Source organism: Homarus americanus, unplaced genomic scaffold, assembly GCF_018991925.1.
Source record: "Homarus americanus isolate GMGI-L3 unplaced genomic scaffold, GMGI_Hamer_2.0 scaffold32583, whole genome shotgun sequence".
NCBI classification, from domain to species: domain Eukaryota; kingdom Metazoa; phylum Arthropoda; class Malacostraca; order Decapoda; family Nephropidae; genus Homarus; species Homarus americanus.
Window position 1 is genome coordinate 25,701,630 of NW_024713129.1, and position 21,192 is coordinate 25,722,821.

A 21,192-nucleotide genomic window follows, 5' to 3' on the forward strand; every position below is an offset into this window, starting at 1 on the left:
CCGGTGAATCACTATCACTATTCACAGAGGTTTGCAGGGCCTCCCTGACAAACTCCTCAAAGTCCATATTGTCACGGTCACTATCACTGACTTGGGCTGGCTGTGGTTGTGGTGGGTTGCGGGCGAAGAAGTCGGTAATACTACGTTGACGACTAGCATTGATGTTGTCGTGATACATCTGGACATACGGCTCCATAATTTTCGACAGAAGGTGATTAGACACTTAATGCCGATGCTTGACTGTGTCTTTGTCATGGATGAGATTGATTTTCTCCCCAACTCGATGACTTCCTTCACATAATCATGGCTTGGTCCAGGTTCAAGGTTTTTCTGGGGTGGTGGGGGTCCAGTGGAATCCATTGCGAGAGGAATAGCGGGCACAAGCGAGAACTGTATACGCGGAGAACTGAGAACAATGAGTGGCCTGGGTAGGTCAGCGACTCCTTCCCTCTGGTGGCAGGGCACGTCATGTTACATTAAACCAATCACAGCTAGCGGCAGAGGGAGGTAAGGATGCGTGACCCAATCACAGTCCGATACACCATATGACGTCAGCGATAACATAAGAGCGACCTAATGCGCACCCCTCACCGCGCCACTTCCCACCTATGGTCAAGAATGGATCGCGTGAGTAAAAGATGGCGCAGCACATCTGGACCTCTCCAGCCGCTCGCCGCGTAAATGATGAAATTTACCTCGTAATTAAAACATTTCATTCTGGCAAGGCACCACGTAAATGACCAAACGCGTTAACCAAATCCGTGTAAATCGAGACTATACTGTATCACTTTTGTTCCCCAGTGTAGTGTTTTAAGCCATGCCAAGAAGTGCGCCGGGGTTGGTGTACCATTATTGATTGTGTTTGTAGTGTTGGAGGGAATAGAAGTGTCATCTTTTACAGTGCATCTCATTTACCCCAATCAAAGGTGCTATCTTTCCACGGGTCACGGAAAATATTTTTTAAATTAATTGTGTTTATGCTGGTTCGGGATTTTCTCTGAGGGGCGCTTCCACTGCATTACCATCCACTATACTGAAAAAAGAAAAACTATTTAAGTGAGAGAATTCTGATCGGGTAACGAATTACTTTCCATAAGAATCTTCAATTCAGTTAACGAACAAAAATTTGATTAACGAATTTCTTACGAAAACATGTCAACATGTTTTGGCTTGCTCATCGGTTGGTAGATTAGTCCGCCAATACAGTAATGGGTTCTAGGGCTTACATTCGTTTCCATTGGAGTAAATATCAAGAAGGTTGTGCTATTCAATATTTTTCAAAGTTTTATATTAAAATTATTAGTTATTTTAACACATTTAACAAATTACAGTACAGGGAACTAGTTTTTGGTGCGCCCATAAGCCACTTCACTCACCCACCAAGGCGTCTGTTTGTGTCTCTGTTCAGTGGAGGAAACATCTTGCTTGTGGGTCTCTTGAACACAGAGTATTTTTACGTTTTTACAGTACAATTATTGGACATTCTGAAAATTATTTAACATATTAATAATATATAGTACAGTACAGTGTTGATTTAATGAAAATAATCTTGAATTACACCTTGTGAACTTAAGATTTTATTGGTGAAATGAGGCATCAAGCATGGGTCCCCTGAAAGGTGATTTCTCCTCCATCCCCACTTCTAATTCCCATCATCATCATCATCAACCAGGAGCCTTCTACACACACACCTCAAAGTAAGTGTATTTAACTGCATTTTTTTTATACTTTGTATCTACTTTTCGGTGAGCTGGAACCAATTACTCAATATCCCATTGAAACAATGGATTCCGTTAACGAAATTTTCGGTTAACAAACGACTTTCTGGAACGAATTGTGTTCGTTAAAGGAGGGACCACTGTACCAGGCTGACAATTCCTTATCCGAAATCCTTGGGGCCAGATGTGTATTGGATTTCAGAATGGTCACAACAGATTTGTTTTTTTTCAGGGAACAGCCCACCCGGGCACAGGTCACCGACCAACATTAGGGGCTGGGAGGTAATAATAATAATAATAATAATAATAATAATAATAATAATAATAAAAATAATAATAATTATAATTCATTGGTCTAGGTTGTTTCTCACTTTTGAGATTTTTTCATTCTTGTTATTTCTTTATTTCTATTATTTTGTTATTACTGTTATTATTATTATTGTTATCATTATTATTTTATTTTTGTGTATTTCATATTATAAATTTTATTTACTATGAATTATTATTACAGTAGAATGTCGATTTAACGTGAATATTTAAGATTACAGTAAAGCCTCCGATAACGATGATTCGACCAACAACTTTTCATAATTAAAACCCAAGTTAATTTAGGATCCAATTCAATTTAAGTCCTTATTTCATTCGTATTTATGACCAAAATATAATACAAATTAAATTACATTTTCATATAAATAATAGCTAAATCCCGATATGTATTATAAAAAAAAATAATTACTGTAAAAATAAATGAAGAGCGCCTAGAGCAAAGACGCTACCTGGCTAATGTAGTAAACAACAGTCGGAGCTTGGCGGGTCCTATGTTTTCACGCATCTGGAACAGGAACAGGAGAAAAACTTTCCCAGGTTTCTTACAGCATTTTTGCATCCCTATTCAACATGAGCAAGTGATGGTAGTGTTGGTTCAAAAGCCAATAGAAAGCGTATAAGCTTAGCCAAGAAATTAGATGTGCTAAAACGATATGAAAAAGGTGAGAGGTCTGTGGATATTATATGGAGCAAGCAATGAATATATTTTATGAAGTGGATCCATTAACAGAAAAAAGCATTAAAATTTAAATAAATGCAACTGACCTCTACATAAAGATGTATAATGAGAAAAGAAAGCAGCTGTGCAAGGTTCTTTCAACAGCTTTATTATTCGAAGGCCTAAACCATCAACTTCAGCATCATTAGCAGCTTTAACATCAACTTCAGGTTCAGTAACAGTTTCAGCAACAGCTTTATGGAAAGCTACATCTTCAGCTAGAGTTGAACCTGATAACTTCGTCATCTGAGTAAAAATCTGCACAATATTCATTGGCTGTCCTTATGTTTTAGACTTTACCACCATTGGTGAGTAGAATTTTTGTTTTACATTCGTAATTATTATTTAAAACATATATGAACAGTAAATAAGTGTTGCTTTCATCTTCATATGTAGAGAAATGATGATATGTTTTCGCATGTACGCACTTACTGTTCATACGTCGGCGTTCCCAATCGTCTCGCCTTATTTCTTTACCATTAGTGGTTAGCTACGTCTAGTGTTCCATTGATTAACATAAAATAACATTAACTAAAACATATATAAAGGTATTCAATTTTTAAGTTCACTCCAGCTACAACCAGGGTCTTATTTTCTTCAGTTTCTTATTAGAACCATCGTCACTCACGAAAACAATGCCATCTTGCCTCTTGTGTGTATTATTATTCTATGTATTATTAATGAATTGTATTGTTCATTTCGGATATACTGTACAGTATAAAAATTAATTCAATCAAATACATATTCAGTAATAAAAAGATAAATGACGTGGTATCCTTAAATGCGCACGTACATACTGTATATGTTGGCATTCCCAATCCATCTCTTGTTTTTTTCATTGCCTTATGTGATTAGCTACTTCTAGTGTTCCATTTATTAACATTAAATAACGTTGCTTAAAACATATACAGTCTCCCCTCGACTTACGATGGGGCTCCGTCCCAACTACCAGGTAGTATGTCGAATTGGTCGTAAGTCGAAAATGCGAAAATAATACAGTACATAGAAATTCTAAAATGGGTGTCACTTTTTCTTCTCAGCACCACGAAGACTCTCACTTTTATGCTTGCCAGCCATTTTAAAGGGGATTACAAACGAAAAATTGCCAGTACACAGCGTGATCACTAACGTTGGTACTAGAAAATACGTAATTTGAAAAATATTTTATACGACCACAGCAGTCGTATGTCCGGGTTGTCGTAAGTCGAGGAGTACCTGTATATTCATTTTTTTACATTAACTTTACTACGGTTAAAACCAGGGTCTTATTTTCTTAAATTTCTCATGTAGAACTATTGTCCCGGACTCCCGGCTGTAAACACAAACGAAAACAATGGCATCCCATCTCCTCTTGTGTGACCATATTATTATTAATTTATATTGTATAAGGTGCATTCAGAAACATTATTTAAAGAATATAGTTTGCAATTTTCATTAATTGTATTGTCTTGGGGGGAAAAGAGGGTAAAAAAGCCACACAAAACATATGAAAAGGTCACACTTCGGAACGCATCTCATTTTTATTGCTTTATTTTAATGGTAATTAATGATTCGCGATAAGACAATTCACCTTATACTGTACTGCAATATTGGAGGACACATTAACGTCGTTATTCGAGGCTTTACTGTATTGATTTAAAGCGACATCCACAATTAAGGACAATGTTTCAATTTAAAGCAAATCTTTCCTATTTTACACGAGTCAATCAAGGCGCATACAATTTTAAATTTCGCGCCTAATGTTTCCCACCAGACACGTCTCTGGCCACGCTACACGGCTGCCTGCCACCCTCCCACGCATCCTCAGTTTTCGCGCTGACGCTTTAATGAACGGACTTACTGTGTGACACTATCTCTTCTACCACATGTATCAACCATCGCCATTATGTCCAAGAGGCCAGCTACTACTGTATATCATTAACTTCCCCATAGGCCAAGAAATCAAGGCAAGCAATTACACTGGAGCAGAAAATCAAGGTGCTGGAAGCACTGCAGCGAGGAAATGGTGCTTCAAGTGTGGGGCGCCAATTTGGACAGTGATGTGGATAATGAGCTGGTCGAGTTGGGCTCTGAATCTTCAGAGAATGAATTGCTAAGTAAAGTTGAGTGAAAATCAATTTTTGATAGCATAAAGTAATTAAAAACTAAGTTGAGAGGAAAGTGAAAGGCCTTGGTGAGTCAGATAAGAGGCAGCAGGTGTGCGGCGCCAACATGACCACCCTCTGACATCAGCCGACCACGACTAAACAAACCATTTCGTATCCCTTAATTTTAGCGGTGTTGAGTTATGAGTGTTTATTTTAACATACTACAAAAAACAATGCTTTGTTTATTCTAGGAGATGGGCTGAGGTGCATCTGGGTAGACTATCAGTCTTTTTAATATTTTGTGTTTCTCTCAAGTACCAAACTAAATTATCCATTGAAACAACACTTCGATTTAGCGTGAATTAGGTTTAAAGCGACCTCCCTTGGAACATATCTCGCGTTAAATCGACTTTCTACTGTACAGTATATTACATTTTCGCCTCCCAGGCCCCGATGTGGGTCAGTGACATGAGCCCGGGTAGGCTAATCCCTGTTAAAAAATTATATATACTGTACTCTATATGTTTTGCTCCACTAAAAAACTTTCGGTTTTCAGAATTTCGGATAAGGGGTTGTCAACCTGGTAATATATTAAAATTTGTTTTTACTTTTTAGGAGGACCAAAACCGTGTACCACCCATGACTGCAACAGAAGAAGCAATGGCTGCTTAAATTACTGATGTTGCCATTCAGGAATGTTTGTTTTAGAAGAGTTGTTTATTTTCCAATTGTAGCCTTAGGAGTGAAAGGTTAGTTTAGCCATTTGTGCGTGATGAAATCGATGCACTGGTACAACTGCATCGGGAAGAATTAATTTACCATATAAATTGATTGTTAATTTAGGTTAGGTTAGATTCTGTGCAGGAGGTAGCAATAAATGCCTTACAAGAACTTGAGTAGATGGCCTCGGCAAGGTTTGTTTTATTCCCCTGTATTGCATACAATTCAAATACAGCTATACTGTATGTAGCAATTATTGTCTATTTTGAGGTAGTTACAGGATTTCCTTTATCAATTACGATCTGCTACTGTAAAGTGCATATTTTTTTTATCTTGCGATTCTTTTTCATGAACACACACTTGTATAGTAGGAGGAAAGAAAAAATAATATTTATTCTCATAACATTTTCCTGTATACCTACTTATTAAAATAATCAGTGTTACACTTGATTTTAGTTCATTGTCCCTTTATTAGTAGTTTTCGTGAATTGTTTCAAAGGTAACTTATATACATCTTACTCTGCAAACTGAAGAATTACTGTACTGTAGTTACTTTTATCCTCTTCACCAGAATCACCACAGATCGGCTCATTAGCCGCTAGGGCGATCGGTCACGTCTGTTACTTTTCCATTTCTTTTATCCGCTTCACCAAATGATAGGCTCGTTAGCCGCTTGGGCGATCGGTCACGTCTCTCTTATACCCTGTTGGCAAGTAGTACTGGGCATGCACCGGCTCCTGAATGTACCTGAACCCGCTCCACTGATGGTCAAGTCTTGTCTTGAAAGAGCTCACACTCGATGCCGTCACAACATTTTCTGGTAGATTGTTCCAAGAGTTTACAACCCTCACTCCGAAAAAGTTTGCCCTCACAGTTTTCTGGACTTGCGGCTTCTTCAATCTTGAGCTGTGACCCTTGTGGGGCAAGCGTCCAGCAGCTCCAAATAAGGACACTCGACTGAGTAGTGCCCCCTGAGATGCTTATACACCTCAACTAGGTCACCCCTTGCCTGTCTTTAGTATAAGCTAGGCAAGTTCAGGAGCTCCAATCTCTCAGGGTAGCTGAAGTGCCGAAATGCAGGCACCAGTCTGGTGGCCCTCCTTTGAGCATTTTCAACCAACTGACAGTCCCTAGCATATCTCAGGGACCAGACAGGGTGACAGTACTCCAGATGGGGAAGCACTTCACCCTTGAAGATCATTACGAGGGACGGACCGTCTAGATATCTGAACGATTTTCATATAAGACCCAATAATATATTTCCCTGATTTAACTTCTTCTCGCAATGGCCCGAGAACTTCACCTCATTGTCAATATACACACCTAAGTCCTTCTCACATTCAGTCTCAAATAATGCAGTTTCTTCATCCTGTTGGGACATATGATACACCTCCTTACAGTTGGTACGCCCCAGGTGCATCCTCGTACACTTAGTGACATTGAATCTTAACAGCCATTTCTTCAACCATTGTTGGAGCCCACAAAGGTCCTTCTGCAGCTCTTCACAGTCCACTTGGTTCTTGATTTCCCGAAATAACTAGGCGTCATCGACAAACATTTGTATGGAGGAGTGTACAACATCAGGGATGTCATTTATGAAACAAACAAACAACAGCGGACCCAACACACTGCCCTGTGGTACCCCACTTGTGACAGGTATAGATGACGATTTCGTGCCATTAATCACCACACTGCTTGCGGTCATGTAGAATGTCTTCTATCCACGCGAGGGCATTTCCCCGATTTCCGTACCCTTCCAGTTTGATTTTCAGCCTTTCGTGGGGTACACTGTAGAAAGCTTTGGCAAAATCAAGGTAAATATTGTCGATATTACCACCCCATTGCAGAATATGGGTCCAACCATCCAATACCTTGAGCAATTGTGTTAAGCAGGAGCGCCCCGGCATAAAATCGTGTTGGCAATCCTTTACAAGGTTGTTTCATAGTAGATGTTCCATCACAACATCTCTGATAATACTCTCAAGTCAGTTACACATACTGGTCAGGCTCACTGGTCTATAGTTGTTCGTAGAGTGACGATCGCCCTTCTTGAAGATAGGACTCACATAAGCCACTTTCCATTCACTGGGGACCCTTTGTTCATCCAGGCATTTACAAAACAGGATCTTCAGGGGCTTGGCAAGCTCATTGCACAACTCTCTTAGCACTCTAGGTTGCACCATGTCAGGGCCAGGACTCTTATGGACCTTTAGCTTTCACAGTTTATTTCTAATGCCATCTTCTGTGAATACAATGTGGGTCAGTGCTGTGTCGAAACGTCTGTCTTCAAACGCAGGAAGGTTAATCGCATCCTATCTTGTGAACACCGAGGAAAAGAAGCTGTTACAATGCCTCAGCTTTATCCTGGTCAGAACTGTGCAACTACCATCTTCAAGCCTCAGGTCTGATACTCCTACTCACGCTTGTAATTTTGTCTTTGCATAGCGGTAAAACATCTTTGGGTTTGACTTGACCTCGCTTGCAACCAGGCTCTGAAACTCCTTTTCAGCCCTTCTACATTCAATCTTTGCTTGGTTTCTGGCTCTTGCATACATCCTCCCGTCTTGCTCATCATTTGACCCAACCCACGACTTGAAATTCCAGGTTATATTCTTAACCTTGTCGACCGCGGCACGGTTCATGTGTAGGGATCCCCTCGTATTCCTAGAAGCACTGGGATTGGTCTTGGGTGTCTATTTATCGATCAAATGGGTCACTTTACTAGTTATGATATTCAGTGTAGTGTCTCCATTCTTGTGCCTGAATGAGTCAAGCCAGTGGATACCCCTCATCTCTTCCCTCATCCCGTTGTAATTTCCCTGGTAATATTTGCACCTTGGCCTGGCTTTATCTTGAACTAGGTAACAGTTAAATCTGAATGACAACACTACATGGTGACTGGTGCCAACTGGGGTTAGATGTTCCAGTTTGGCCACCAAACCCCCCTTTTTCTTATCATGAGATTTAGTGGCTTGGGTGTTTGCTCCCCTCTGTAGTGTTGGGTCTCTAACATGTTGGAACAGAAAATTATCTCCCAGTTTCTACAAAAAGAGTAGCAGGGTTATTCAAGTCATTTGGGGTGAACTTGTTTCTCCAGTCGATGTCGCCATAGTTAAAGTCCCCCATGATAAGGAGGTGGTTAGGGTTGAGCATCGCTGCATTGTCTATTAAGGCTCTTAATTTCCTTTGATTTAGTGGGCCACAGTTTGGAAAGCTGTAGATACACCCGACAATAAGCAAGTTCCTTCCCTTTAATTTAATTTTACACCACTTGTACTCTTCAAAAACATCCTCTCCCTGTACCCTCACCTGGCTGGCTCTAAGGTCTTGCCTAGCATAGATAACCACACCCCTCATGAAAGTTTCTTGAGAAAGGTTCGTAAATGAGTCATATCCAGCAATACTGAACTCACATTCCTCTGGGTCTATTCTCATATTCTTGTACAGCAGTTCTACAACTCCTACAATATCTGGTTGGTGTAACTTCAGTAGTGTTTCAAACTCATCTCTCTTATCAAGGAACATGTCAGTATTAGTGTACATGACATTCAAACCAGAATTTGTTCTCGGTAACGTTTCTGCTCTGAGAAGTAACCCCCCCACCCCTCATTCTCAGAAGCTGCAGCATTTGTTAAGGACACTGTATTTTGCAGGGTGTGGTTAGAAATGTCATTTGTTACACGGCATTCGCCTCCTCCTGCCTGGTAGGCGGAGCTGGTGTCTCCTCCCGGGTGGGTGGGTAGAGCGGGTGGGTGGGTAGAGCGAGTGGAGGGTGCGCTGCTATCCCCTGGCCCTGTGTCGGCACACTTGCTTCCTCTACCATCCCCCTGAATATAACCCACGTACACCAGTCCCCGTTCCTCCTTGACTCTACCCTTTTCTGCTTCAAGTCGTGTAGGAGTTTCTTGTGATGTTCCCTCTGCATTACCGTGCGATCTGGGTGAATGAATACACTCCGGGATGCCTCGCTCCTTGCTAAGTTTTTCGCCTGCTGAATAACCTCCCATTTCTCCTCCTCACTCACTAGTGTGATCCTGAGGCAGCGAGGCTTACCCCCTGCTTTTGTCCCAGCCTCCTCACATCCTGTGGGATTGATGGCATCTTCAGAACCTCTGTACAAATATTCTTAAACGGCATCTTATCGTGGGTTACCTTACTCTCAGTTCCCTCCGCCTGGCTCTCGGGGACTCCAAAAACTATTACAGTACATTGTTACTGCGCTGGAAATGTTCCCGTTGTTCCTCCTCTCCCCTAACAGTAGGTCCGTTAATTTTCATTTCTTCAACACACTTCTTCAGAGTCCCTAGCTGCTGTAGAACCCGTTCTGATCCCGCATCACTCTCTGCCACCTCCCGTGGCCCTGTTAATGCCTCAGCATAACTCCTCTTAGCAACCACCTCCATTCTATCGGCTACTTCCTCAGTCTTTCCCAACTTGTTGTAGTTTGGCAACCAGCAAGGCTCCAGCTTCATCTATTTTCATCCCTAGGGAACTCGTTCCCCTATGGCTTGCAATCGCCTCATTCACCTTGACTACGCAGTCAGGGCAATACCGCAATACCAGCAACAGCCTTCATGCTTTACGGCAATTTGCATCATCCTAAACTTTGCATTAGTCAGGCCTGTATCCTCCATAACCGACAACCCCCTGCAGTAATCACATATTATACTCATGGGTGTTGTTGTTGTGAGGTGGGGAGGTGCAGACTGTGTATAGATCTACACATATTTAAAAAAATAAAAATACTGAGCTGCTCTCTGCTGGTTTTATAACCTCCCCTGTTGCCTTTAGAGTTGTCTTCTGTTTTTGTTCTCTTTTTTGGGATCACCTGAAGAATCATTGCCCCAACATATTTCACCTGAAGATTAACTACCTTAATGCTAAATTAACCTAACCTAAACCTATTCTATCCTAACCTAAATCTAACCTAACATATCCTAACCTAACCTCATCCTCCCAAAATAGTTTTAGGGTGGTTTAATCTTTAGGCGAAATAAGCTGGGGCGATGATTCTTCAGGTGATCCCCTTTTTTTTCAGTTCAGTTCGGTGTTGTCGGTATTTATGTGCTATCTCTATGTTCTGTACAATGCATTTTGCTATGAATAGTGGATTTTGTACACCAACTCAGTCCTTTAGAAACACAGAAAAATAAAATAAAACTTTTTTGGGGCAGTAGTAGAATGCCTTTAAGGATAGCCAAGCTTATTGATTTTATTTATTTTTACTAGTATTTCCTTATACAAGTACTGTACTGTACTGTACTTTCTTTTCCTGTTCTCATCAACGACTATATCTCTTTGTGCTATCACTGTGTACACTGTATCTCCCTGTGAATGGTGTATTGTAACCACAGTTTCAGTCCATGAGAAAACACACAAACAAAGTAAAATTTAAAGTTAGGTTAGGTAAGGCATGTTAAGGTTAGGTAACATACGCCACACACTGAAAGTCACGTTTCTTGCATTTTCATCAACTTTTTAAATGAGCCATCAAATATGGAATAAATAGCAGCCCATGAGTAGTTTTATCGTTTAGATAAAATTAAATTACTTTTACTTACCCAATTTATTTCATGCAACGTTCTTCATAATTATGTTCACTAATGTCTAAATATCTACTGTGATTTGTTGGTATTAAACCTATTAGTCAATTTATAGTACCACACCCGTCTATTTCGATATTAAAAATAGGTTTTTCCAAATGTATTTTGATGAGTTTCGAACGAATTTGAAATTCATTTCCACCGGAAATCATGTGTTTTATTTTTTATACCCTCCCCCCTACCTAACAATCATAACGGAATAAGTTGGATTTTTTTTAGAATAAATAAATAACTATATTACCAACGAACCAAGAAAACCTAACCTAACCGGTTTATATATAGGACTAACCCGCCATGGCTGCAAAGCGCCGATGCGGCTGTATCATCTCGCGTCCAGAAAATCTTCAAATTTCACCATATCATAGTAAGTTCTTTCTGTTTAATATACCAGAGAAGTTAGGTAAGGTAAGGTTAGGTGGTTTTGTTTGGTTGGTTAGGTCTGTTCTTCATACCCATAAATGTTAAGTAGCATTTATTTTAAAAATATAAATTTTTTAACATATTTCCACAAATTACAACAGTGGGTAAATTTGCATAAGCGCATCACACTGTTAGAAAGTCAAAAATATATTTTTCTAGTGTATTTGTGTGTTTAGACTGAATATGACCTTCATTTCCGGCAGAAATTGGCCAGGTTTTTTTTTTATCATTTTTTTTTCGTGGGACGTTCTCCGAAAAAAAAATAATGGCTAAGCGAATAAAAAATACACCAAAAATACACTAGAAAAACAAAAACCAAACCTAACTAACTCTCACCATATGATGGAATCACCTATTTCTTACCTTATTACCATCTCTTCTTTGTCTTTAGGATAAGGGACGAGTTAGGACAACGTTGGTTTTTGCGATATTTACATTCAGTCTTGCACTTATGACACTTTACTGAGGTCGGGAGAACACCAAGCGATCGAAAAAATGCTACAGTTTCTTTGTTTTTCCCCAAAACTCGCAATCAGCTCCATTTAAGTGACACCCATCACAGACTTCCATGGTCGGAAATATATATGAATTTGGAAATATGAGACCCAAAATAAAAATCAATTTTGATTGGGCCAAAAATACCGCAAATTAAATAAAAAATAATTGTAATTGTTTGCAAAAAAAATGTTTTTGATTGGCTGCGTGACGTGTACGGGAACGCATGGGCGTGATGAATTATGAAGTAGACACGCAGTGTGGGAGGTGAGGTAGGCGATAATGGAAGAAAATAGAAAAATTTTTTGATATGCTATCTCCGTTATTATACATTTGCGCTGGTAATGTAATAGATGAAAATTATCTTATAATTAGACGTCTTATTCGAATATGATAATAGATTAGTGGTAGGAATGTGTGGTGTGAAAGCGCAATAATACCCAACAGTGTCCAGTATAATATAACAATGAAAATCCGGCATTTTTATAATTGTTTTCAATCAATTTCGCTTGTGGGTTAGTCCTATATAATTTCCACCTAACCTAACCTAACCCCTTGTTGTTTCATGCCCCCACATCTTATCTTAATCTGTAAATGAATCCAATGATCTTTGGTAAATTTGTAGAAGTGCACCCAACTCTGTTAGAAAGTAAAAAATATATTTTTCTAGTGTATTTGTGTGTGTTTAGTTCGGTTATGACCTTCATTTCCGTCGGATATTGGCCGTTTTTTTTTTGGTGGGGCGTTTTCCGAAAAATAAACAATGGCTAAGCAAATACAAATTACACAAAAAAAAATAGAAAAACATAATCCTGACCTGACCTCTTAACTGACTCACCATATGATGGAATCACTTATTTCTTACCTTATTGGCCTGGCTCTCGTTCGTCGTTGGAGTTACCACAGTGCCACAGGGGCGCACCCAGAAATTAAGTAAAGGGGGTTTCCAAATTACTGAGAAGTCTGGTGAGTGTAGGGAGGCCCCCCGGAAAATATGTTGAAATCTGACCAATATTTGACGCCATTTGCACTGAATCTTAGGAAATAATCTGAGGTTGAAGATGGTGTAATTTAGCATCCTAATCTTTGTTTATAGACTTATATTACAGGATAATAGAAGTCATAAAATTTTCGAGTAAATGTATTATAGCTAACTATAACAGTAATAATATACTAGCATGAGACTGATATGACAACTTACCTTTTCGAGAAAAAACGATTGATAGCTGTTTGCTGACTGGTAGACATAGAGTTGTTGAAGGATGTGGCATCCAAAGTAGATGTAACTACACCAAAAACTACATGTGAAGTGAGGCCGAGAGAAGTGGGAACATGTTCCCTGACCTAGCATGCTAGATTTCCAACGCCGTATCATCGTACGATACAGTTATTTGAAGCTCACTTGCAAAATCATCAAAATTGTGAAAAAGGATGGAAAAATAATGTATAAATATGTAAAATCTATAGAAAATGTACAATGTAGATGAGAAAATGAAAAAAACACATTAAATCTCAATATTTCACACTGTCTGGCAGTGCTGTATATTAAGTGCATTCAGGTGCATGGGAATGGCAGAGGTGGTAGTTACCGTGGCGTGGGGTGAGGTCAGGTAAGCTGACCCAACCTTCGTGTTACTAAGATGTCGCCAGGTCAGGTATGGGTTGGCCGCACCATGCAGTACCTGGAGGGGGGTTTCCGGGCAACCAGGAAACCCCTCTGGGTGCGCCACTGATGCCACATATGTTGGTCTTGACGACATTTACACTCGTTCTTGCACAAAGGACACTTTGTAGTGGATACTCTCCCCTACAACTACTGACTGATCACTTGCCGTCCGTTCACCAGCCAATCAGCAGCGAGCTCCACAAATCCAAGCCTCACTCTCGTACTGCGCAGTGATTGGCCCGTTACTGCCTTCACCTCATTTCTCACCTCTGCACTCTGATCCTGTAGAATCGTATAAATACGCCTCAGCCTAGCCGTGAACATCACATCACATGGTCGGAAAAACAGTGACAAAATCAAGATCTTTAACTACCATGTACATCAAATGAAAATACAGGACGAACCACAGGACGGAATAGCAATAGCTATAAAACGCAACATACAATACAAAATCATAGACAAGAGGCCCAATAACTTCATAGGAGACCTCATCGCTAAACACAACCTGAGGACACAATAACAAATGGTCCCCATAAGAACATAAGAATGGAGGAAACTGCAGAGGGCCTATTGGCCCATACTGGGCAGTCCCGTTTACACCCAACCCCTATTGCTCATATAAGCATCCAACCTATGTTTGAAGCTATTCAGCGTATTCGAGTAAATGATGATATTTGGTAACTTGTTCCATTCATCCACTACTCTGTTTACAAACCAGTTTTTACCTATTTCACGCCTAAATCTAAATTTGTCTAATTTAAAACCATTGTTACGAGTTCGCTCCTGGTTGGATAGTTTGAGTACCTTTGTAATGTCCCCTTTGTTTAGCCCTGACTTCCACTTATACTGTACACCTCTATCAGGTCGCCCCTCGCTCTACGTCTCTCGAGGGAGTGCAAATTAAGATGCTTTAACCCGTCTCTATACTCAAGGTTCCTAATGCCCGGGATTAGTCTTGTTATTCTCCTCTGAATTCTTTCCAAGGATTCTATATCCATCCTGTAATACGGTGACCAGAACTGAACTGCGTAATCCAAGTGAGGTCTCACAAGCGCAAGATATAGTTTTAAGATGACCTCGCTAGTCTTGTAACTAACACTCCTTTGTATGAACCCAAGTACTTTATTAGCCTTGTTTTGAGCAAATACGCATTGTTTACTTGGCTTAAGATTCCTACTTATCATTACTCCTAAATCTCTCTCGCATTCAGATTTCTCAATAACATCGTTGTTCATCTGGTATCTGATTTCCCTGTTTACAGTGTAGTGGAAATTTCCCATACAAATACAACTGCCGTTTGTCGCTGACTAGCCGACCCCTTTTCGAATTCCCCAGCCAACCCCTCGTGGTCTAAGGTCGGCTACTAGCACCGCCTACCTCCGCTATATAACACCTCACCTCGCCGTGACCTGCCCCTTCTACCTACAGCCACGCAGCAAGCACCACCACCTCCGAGCACGCTCCCGAACCAGCTCTCTCTACTCCACGCTTGTCACCACGCGGCCACTTCCCAGCACCAAGCTGCACTGTACATCCAATACAGTGGCGTAGCTGGAAATAATGTACCCAGGGCAGCTTGAGTTGCCCCGTGCCCCCACAAAAAATACATATTGCACAGTGACTCACTCTTATATATATATATATATATATATATATATATATATATTAAATAGTTTGTGTACCATTATAATATTACTGTACTTTCACATACTCAAATATAGTATGCTTTAAATACACCCCAAACATACTTAAACTTTATAAGTAACAGTTAAACAAAAAGCAAAAACGACATATAGGATAGGGAAAAAGTAAAAAAAGTGTAAAAAATTAGGACCTCTTTATTTCTGAAATGAAAACTACAACTTTCTACAAAGTAACTTTTCTTGTTTTTTTTGTTGGCAAATTCTTCAATGACATTGTCAAAAACTTTTTAATCTGTCAATTGTCGCTCTATAGACAGTATGGCAAGATTTCTCAACCGCAAGGTGCTCATAGTAGATCTTAAGTAACTCTTGATCAGTTTTAATTTCGAAAAACTCCTCTCACAAGCAGCAACACTAACAGCAATTGTGAGGAAAATCCTCAGCATTATTACTATATTTGGAACCGAGTTCCCAAGGTTATACTTTTGAATAAACTGCAAAAGTTCAAGGGGGCCTTCTTTCCACGTCTGTATTCTGTCTTTAATAGTTATAGCAGCAACAGCAACAAAATGCTGAAGTCTTTTTCTCTCAACGAGGAACTCCTCTTTATCAATGTCGTCGTGATCGTGATCTATTTGACACTCATATTTATCATCCAAAAGATTCAATGGGGTAAGGAAGGCATATTTCTCAGCAAGTTCATGAAGCTGTTGAAATCTCAAAGTTATTTCTTGGATCACTCTGTCCAGCTAAGAAAACATTTCTCTCCTCAATTCAATGTCTTATGGCAATTCAGCATCTCGTGATCCTTCACCAAACATTTGTTTCTTCTTTTTGGGTCGACGCTGACGCTCCATGACTATCCCCAGATCATTGCAAATTTCTTTGGCATAGTAAAGTCCATTACTCACTAGCATGTCCCTGTTTTCAACTTGAAATGTTTCTAATGCCCTGAGTTTTATATCACATTGTTGTATGTTCACGCCCTTGGTTTGGAGGTAAGTCTGTGTGTCGTTAATTTCTAGAAGGACGGGTCCCCACAGGCCAAGAAAGCACAAAAAGGAAAATGATTGCAACGCACCAAGTAGAACACCAGCATCTGCCCTGGTAGCTGTATTTTCTTTTGTCGGGGGGGCTTTTGTCTGTACCCCAGTGAGGATAGTGTCTTAGTATAAAATCGCAATGCTGTGAAACAAAATCTTAATATTTAATCTCAGTACCGCAGCAAAAGTCACATCAATATTTTTTAACCAATACTTTAATATTTCTTACCTTATAGTATTATGTCTTCCAACGAAGTAAATAACTGGATCGAAAACACAAGAGAACTTAAAAGTCGTCTAGCCTCCCCTCGTCTTGTCACGATGGAGACTTGTGCAGAACTGAATTGAATTGCTTGTAACTGGTGGATTGGTCGGCTGTACATGAACTGATATGACCCGAGACTGCATGGTTTTGCAGCTACTGGAGACGTTAATCCTTCCCTTTGTATCGGCGGCAAGTTAATCCTCGTCGTGTCTGACCTAACACCTGACCCACACCACATGAGCTCACTGGCGTACTTGTTTGAAGTTGTTTCCTTAATCCTCAACAGGTTACAGGTTGTGTGTGTGGCGGGGGGCCTCATAGCAAGGGTGTAGCTCATGACGTGGCCGTGATGATGTGGGTCAGGTGTTAGGTCAGACACGACAAGGATTAACTTGCCGCCGATACAAAGGGATGGATTAACGTCTCCAGTAGCTGCAGATATGGGTGATGAGCAGACCCAAAAGTGCCGCCCGGGGCGGACCGCCCCCCCCTAGCTACGCTAGTGATCCAATACAATATCTATATATATATATACAGAGAGCGCATTGTGAGTTTCCTTTCTCCAACCCAACCTGAGTGTGAGAAAACATCACATATACCGAGTACTTTACATTTGTACACATTGAATTTCATCTGCCATTTTTCAGACCATTCGAAAAATTGGTTTAGATCTTCCTGTAGTTTTGTGGAGTCCTCGTCAGATTTAATTACACATCCTATTTTAGTGTCATCTGCAAATTTACTTATGTTGCTGTCTACGCCGATATCTATGTCGTTTATGTATATAATAAATAATAATGGTTCAAGTACTGAGCCTTGGGGAACTCCACTAGTGAAATTGCTCCAATGGGATTTAGTGCTGTTAATGCTCACTCGCTGTTTCCTCTCTTATAACCACGCCCTAAACCATTTTAGAATATCATGTTTAATGCCATGAGCCTCCACTTTTCTTATTAGCCTTTCGTGAGGGACTCTGTCGAAGGCTTTGTTAAAGTCGAGATATACCACATCATAATTGTGCCCCTCGTTCACTGATTCGAAAACTGATGAAAAGAATGTTAATAGATTAGTTAGACATGAACGCCCGCTTGTGAAGCCATGTTGGGAATCATTGATCAACTTGTGCTTCTCCAGGTGATTTCGAATAGAGTTTGAAATGATTGCTTCCAGTAATTTGCCTACAATTGATGTTAGACTGATTGGACGGTAGTTAGAGGATAGTGATCTATCTCCCTACTTGAAAATCGGTATTACATTCGCTATCCTCCAGGATTCTGGTACTACACCTGTTTTTAAGGACATGCTAAATAACTTTGCTAAGCTCTTCCTTTCATTCCTTTAATACTCTGCCAAATATCTCATCGGGGCCTGGTGACTTATTAGGCTTTAGTTTGTCAATTTGCTTATTAACATCGTTACTAGTCACTACTATCTCGCTTAATTTATTTTCTTCACTATCTCTGTATAGAGTCAGTGCCTCAGGTATCATGTTTAAATTTTCGGTGGTGAAAACTGTTGAAAAATATTTATTCAGATTAAAGCTCATTTCTCTGTCATTATCAGTTAGCTCGCCAGTATCTGACTGTATTGGTCCAATCTTTTCTCGTGTTTTAGTTTGATACATTTGATAGAATCCCTTGGGGTTTGACTTTGTCTCCCTTGCTATCTTCAGCTCATTATTCCTCTTTGCTTTTCTTATCTCAGGCTTAACCCTACCGGCCAATACCTTATAGTAATCTCGGAGGTAAACTTCACCACGATTTATTCTCCTACCTATAGCCTTCCTCTGTCCAATAATGTTCTTTAAATAATCATTTATCCATTTAGGGTCACTGTTGTTTGATCTGAGTTTTTTGTATGGTATGTTCTGCTTTTGTGCATTAAGTGACTCATTATTTAAATTGTCATGGAACTCGGCAACCTCAGATCTCGTTATCAGGTCAATCTCAACCGTCAGGTCTCTGGGTAGGGTGAAGTCGCCCTCTGTGGGTACATTGTGTGTGGTCACCTCATGTGAGGTCATGTAGTTCACCCCCAAGAGTGATACCCCTTCTCTCAGCTGCCTCTTCAAACTATCAAAGTTTGCCCTTCTGAAATCTGGGACTTTGGTGGAATTTTCCTTACGGCTGCCCTGAAATTCTAACTGGAATCTAATTTCTTTGTGATCGCTGTTTGCAAGTTCGTTCCCTTCCTCGACATTACTAATGAGGTTTTCTCTGTTCGACAGAACTAAATCCAGTATATTATTACCCCAGGTGGGTTCGGTTATATTATAGACTTAGGAAACAGTCCTGGATCGTTGCAAGAAAATCCTCTGATTCTGAGTTACCCATAAGGTCAATCCAATCTATTTGGCTAAAGTTAAAGTCGCCTACTATACAGACTTTGCTATGCATGGAAGCCCTGCGTATTTTGTCCCAAATAAGTCGCTCATTAACTCTATCAAGATTAGGAGGTCTATGTATTACTCCTGTGATTAATTTTTCCATACCATCGATTAATTCTATCCAAATTGTTTCTGTATTCCGCTCAGTTTTTATTTTCTTCTTTATTTCTCACTTCAGATTATCCCTGACATAGATTGCAACTCCACCTCCTTTCCTAATTTGCCTATCGGTATGGAATAATTTGTAACCTGCAATTTGGTATTCGACAGGTAACTCACGTGAGTCTAGGTTTATCCATGTTTCGGTGAATGCTATTATATCGATTTTTTCGTTACATACCAAGGCCCTAATATCATCCATTTTGTTTCTCATACTTCTACTGTTTGCGTAGTAGACATTTAAGTTAGTCGTGTTCTGAGTCCTCTCTTTGTCGCGTTTTGGTTTTAACTCCCTACCTAATTTAGTTTTGTCATTATTCCTAGCACTATTTCCCTGTAACCTTTTACTTTGTTGACCCGCTCCTACTGCAGTCTCCTCCATTCCCGTGCTCATATGTTCCCCTAGCAGTTTAAAGACTTCGGCATCTTTTGAACTGCCCTCTCGAGAGACTCAGCCAGGGTTGCCACCCCATCCCTAGACACATGCACCCCATCCTTCGCATAAAGGTCCCTTCTGTCGTAGAAGTTGCTCCAGTTGTCAATGAATGGGAATGATATTGACTTGCAATATCTGTCAAGACGGCCGTTGACACCAACTGCCCTTACTTTTACTTTTATCCCTTTCGCCACTGATCGGCTTGTTAGCCGCTTGGGCGATCGGTCACGTCTCTGTCACGCACTGTTGGCAAATACTGGGCATGCACCGGTTCCTGAATGTACCTGAACCTGCTCCAGTGTTGGTCAAGCCTGGTCTTGAAAGAGCTCACACTCGATGCCGTCACAGCACTTTCTGGTAGATTGTTCCAAGAGTTCACAACTCTCAATCCGGAAAAATTTGCCCTCACAGTTTTCTGGACTTGCGGCTTCTTCAATCTTGAGCTGTGACCCCTTGTGGGGCGACCGTCCGCCAGCTCCAAGTAAGGGCACTCAACTGAGTAGTTCCCCTTGAGATGCTTATACACCTCAATAAGGTCACCCCTTGCCCGTCTGTAGTATAAGCTAGGCAAGTTCAGGCGCTCCAATCTCTCAGGGTAGCTGAGGTGCCGAAGTGCAGGCACCAGTCTGGTGGCCCTCCTTTACTATCCCTGGGTTAATTAGACAAAAAACTACTTTACGATCTCACAAAGAAAAAAATAGCGGGGATATAAGGTATATTACAATTACCTGGAGAGAAGTGCAGTTGGGTGGTGGTGGTCAGGATACTGAGGCCAGGTCAACATGGGCTGGCGGGTATCTTGGGTGTAGCCTAGGAGGTGACACACCCGCCGCATTACCCACCACACTCGAAGTTCAGCCACCTCTCCCTTTTTGTCCAATTCCTCATTCTCTACCTCCTTGTCATCGTCGCTTCCTCTTCCCGCCATTCTCCCACACTTCCTGACACATATATTCCATGCCTTTAGGATATTTCTATAAATGTAAAATCATTCCTACAACTTAAAAAAAAAATTCGTTAGGTACAGAGCCAGAAAAGAGGGTTCAAATATTCACCAGAAAGGAGGATAAGTGGTTAAGATTGAAAATTAGCAAGAATGTATAGTCATAACTTATCATCTTCGTAGTATGTACAATCTCGTTCAAGATTCTTCGAACACCGCTGGAGACAGCTGGGAACTCAAGGCCGTTTGTTTACTATAATACATAGTACAATATAATACGAAACAACAATGCCCAACCATTAATTAAGCAACGGGGAACTAAGAAGAGTAACTGAGACGTGACCGATCGCCCAACCGGCTAACGAGCCGATCAGTGGTGAAGAGGATAAAAGTAAAAGTAAGTAACCAATCGCCGATAACCTTTTACATTCATTCATAATTTCTGCAACGTACTATCGTAAACAAAAAGCCAGTTTTCTCCAGCTTTGTTTGAAGAATCTTGAACGAAACTGTACATTGTATAACTTTGTATTAAATATCAGCCTCGACAGACTATTTACGTT

The 21,192-nt window shown here is 40.4% G+C and overlaps 1 protein-coding gene across 1 annotated transcript in view; it reads right to left on the reverse strand.

The window, feature by feature from the left end:
* Nucleotides 1–20,621, reverse strand: part of LOC121870553 (dynein axonemal heavy chain 10-like) — a 129,588-nt gene extending 108,967 nt beyond the window's left edge. Inside the window, exon 1 of the mRNA XM_042372384.1 lies at nt 20,415–20,621. Coding sequence (XP_042228318.1) covers nt 20,415–20,614 — 200 coding nt within the window. The 5' untranslated portion in view covers nt 20,615–20,621. The remainder of the gene's footprint in view (nt 1–20,414) is intronic.
* Between the last annotated feature and the right edge of the window lie 571 nt (nt 20,622–21,192).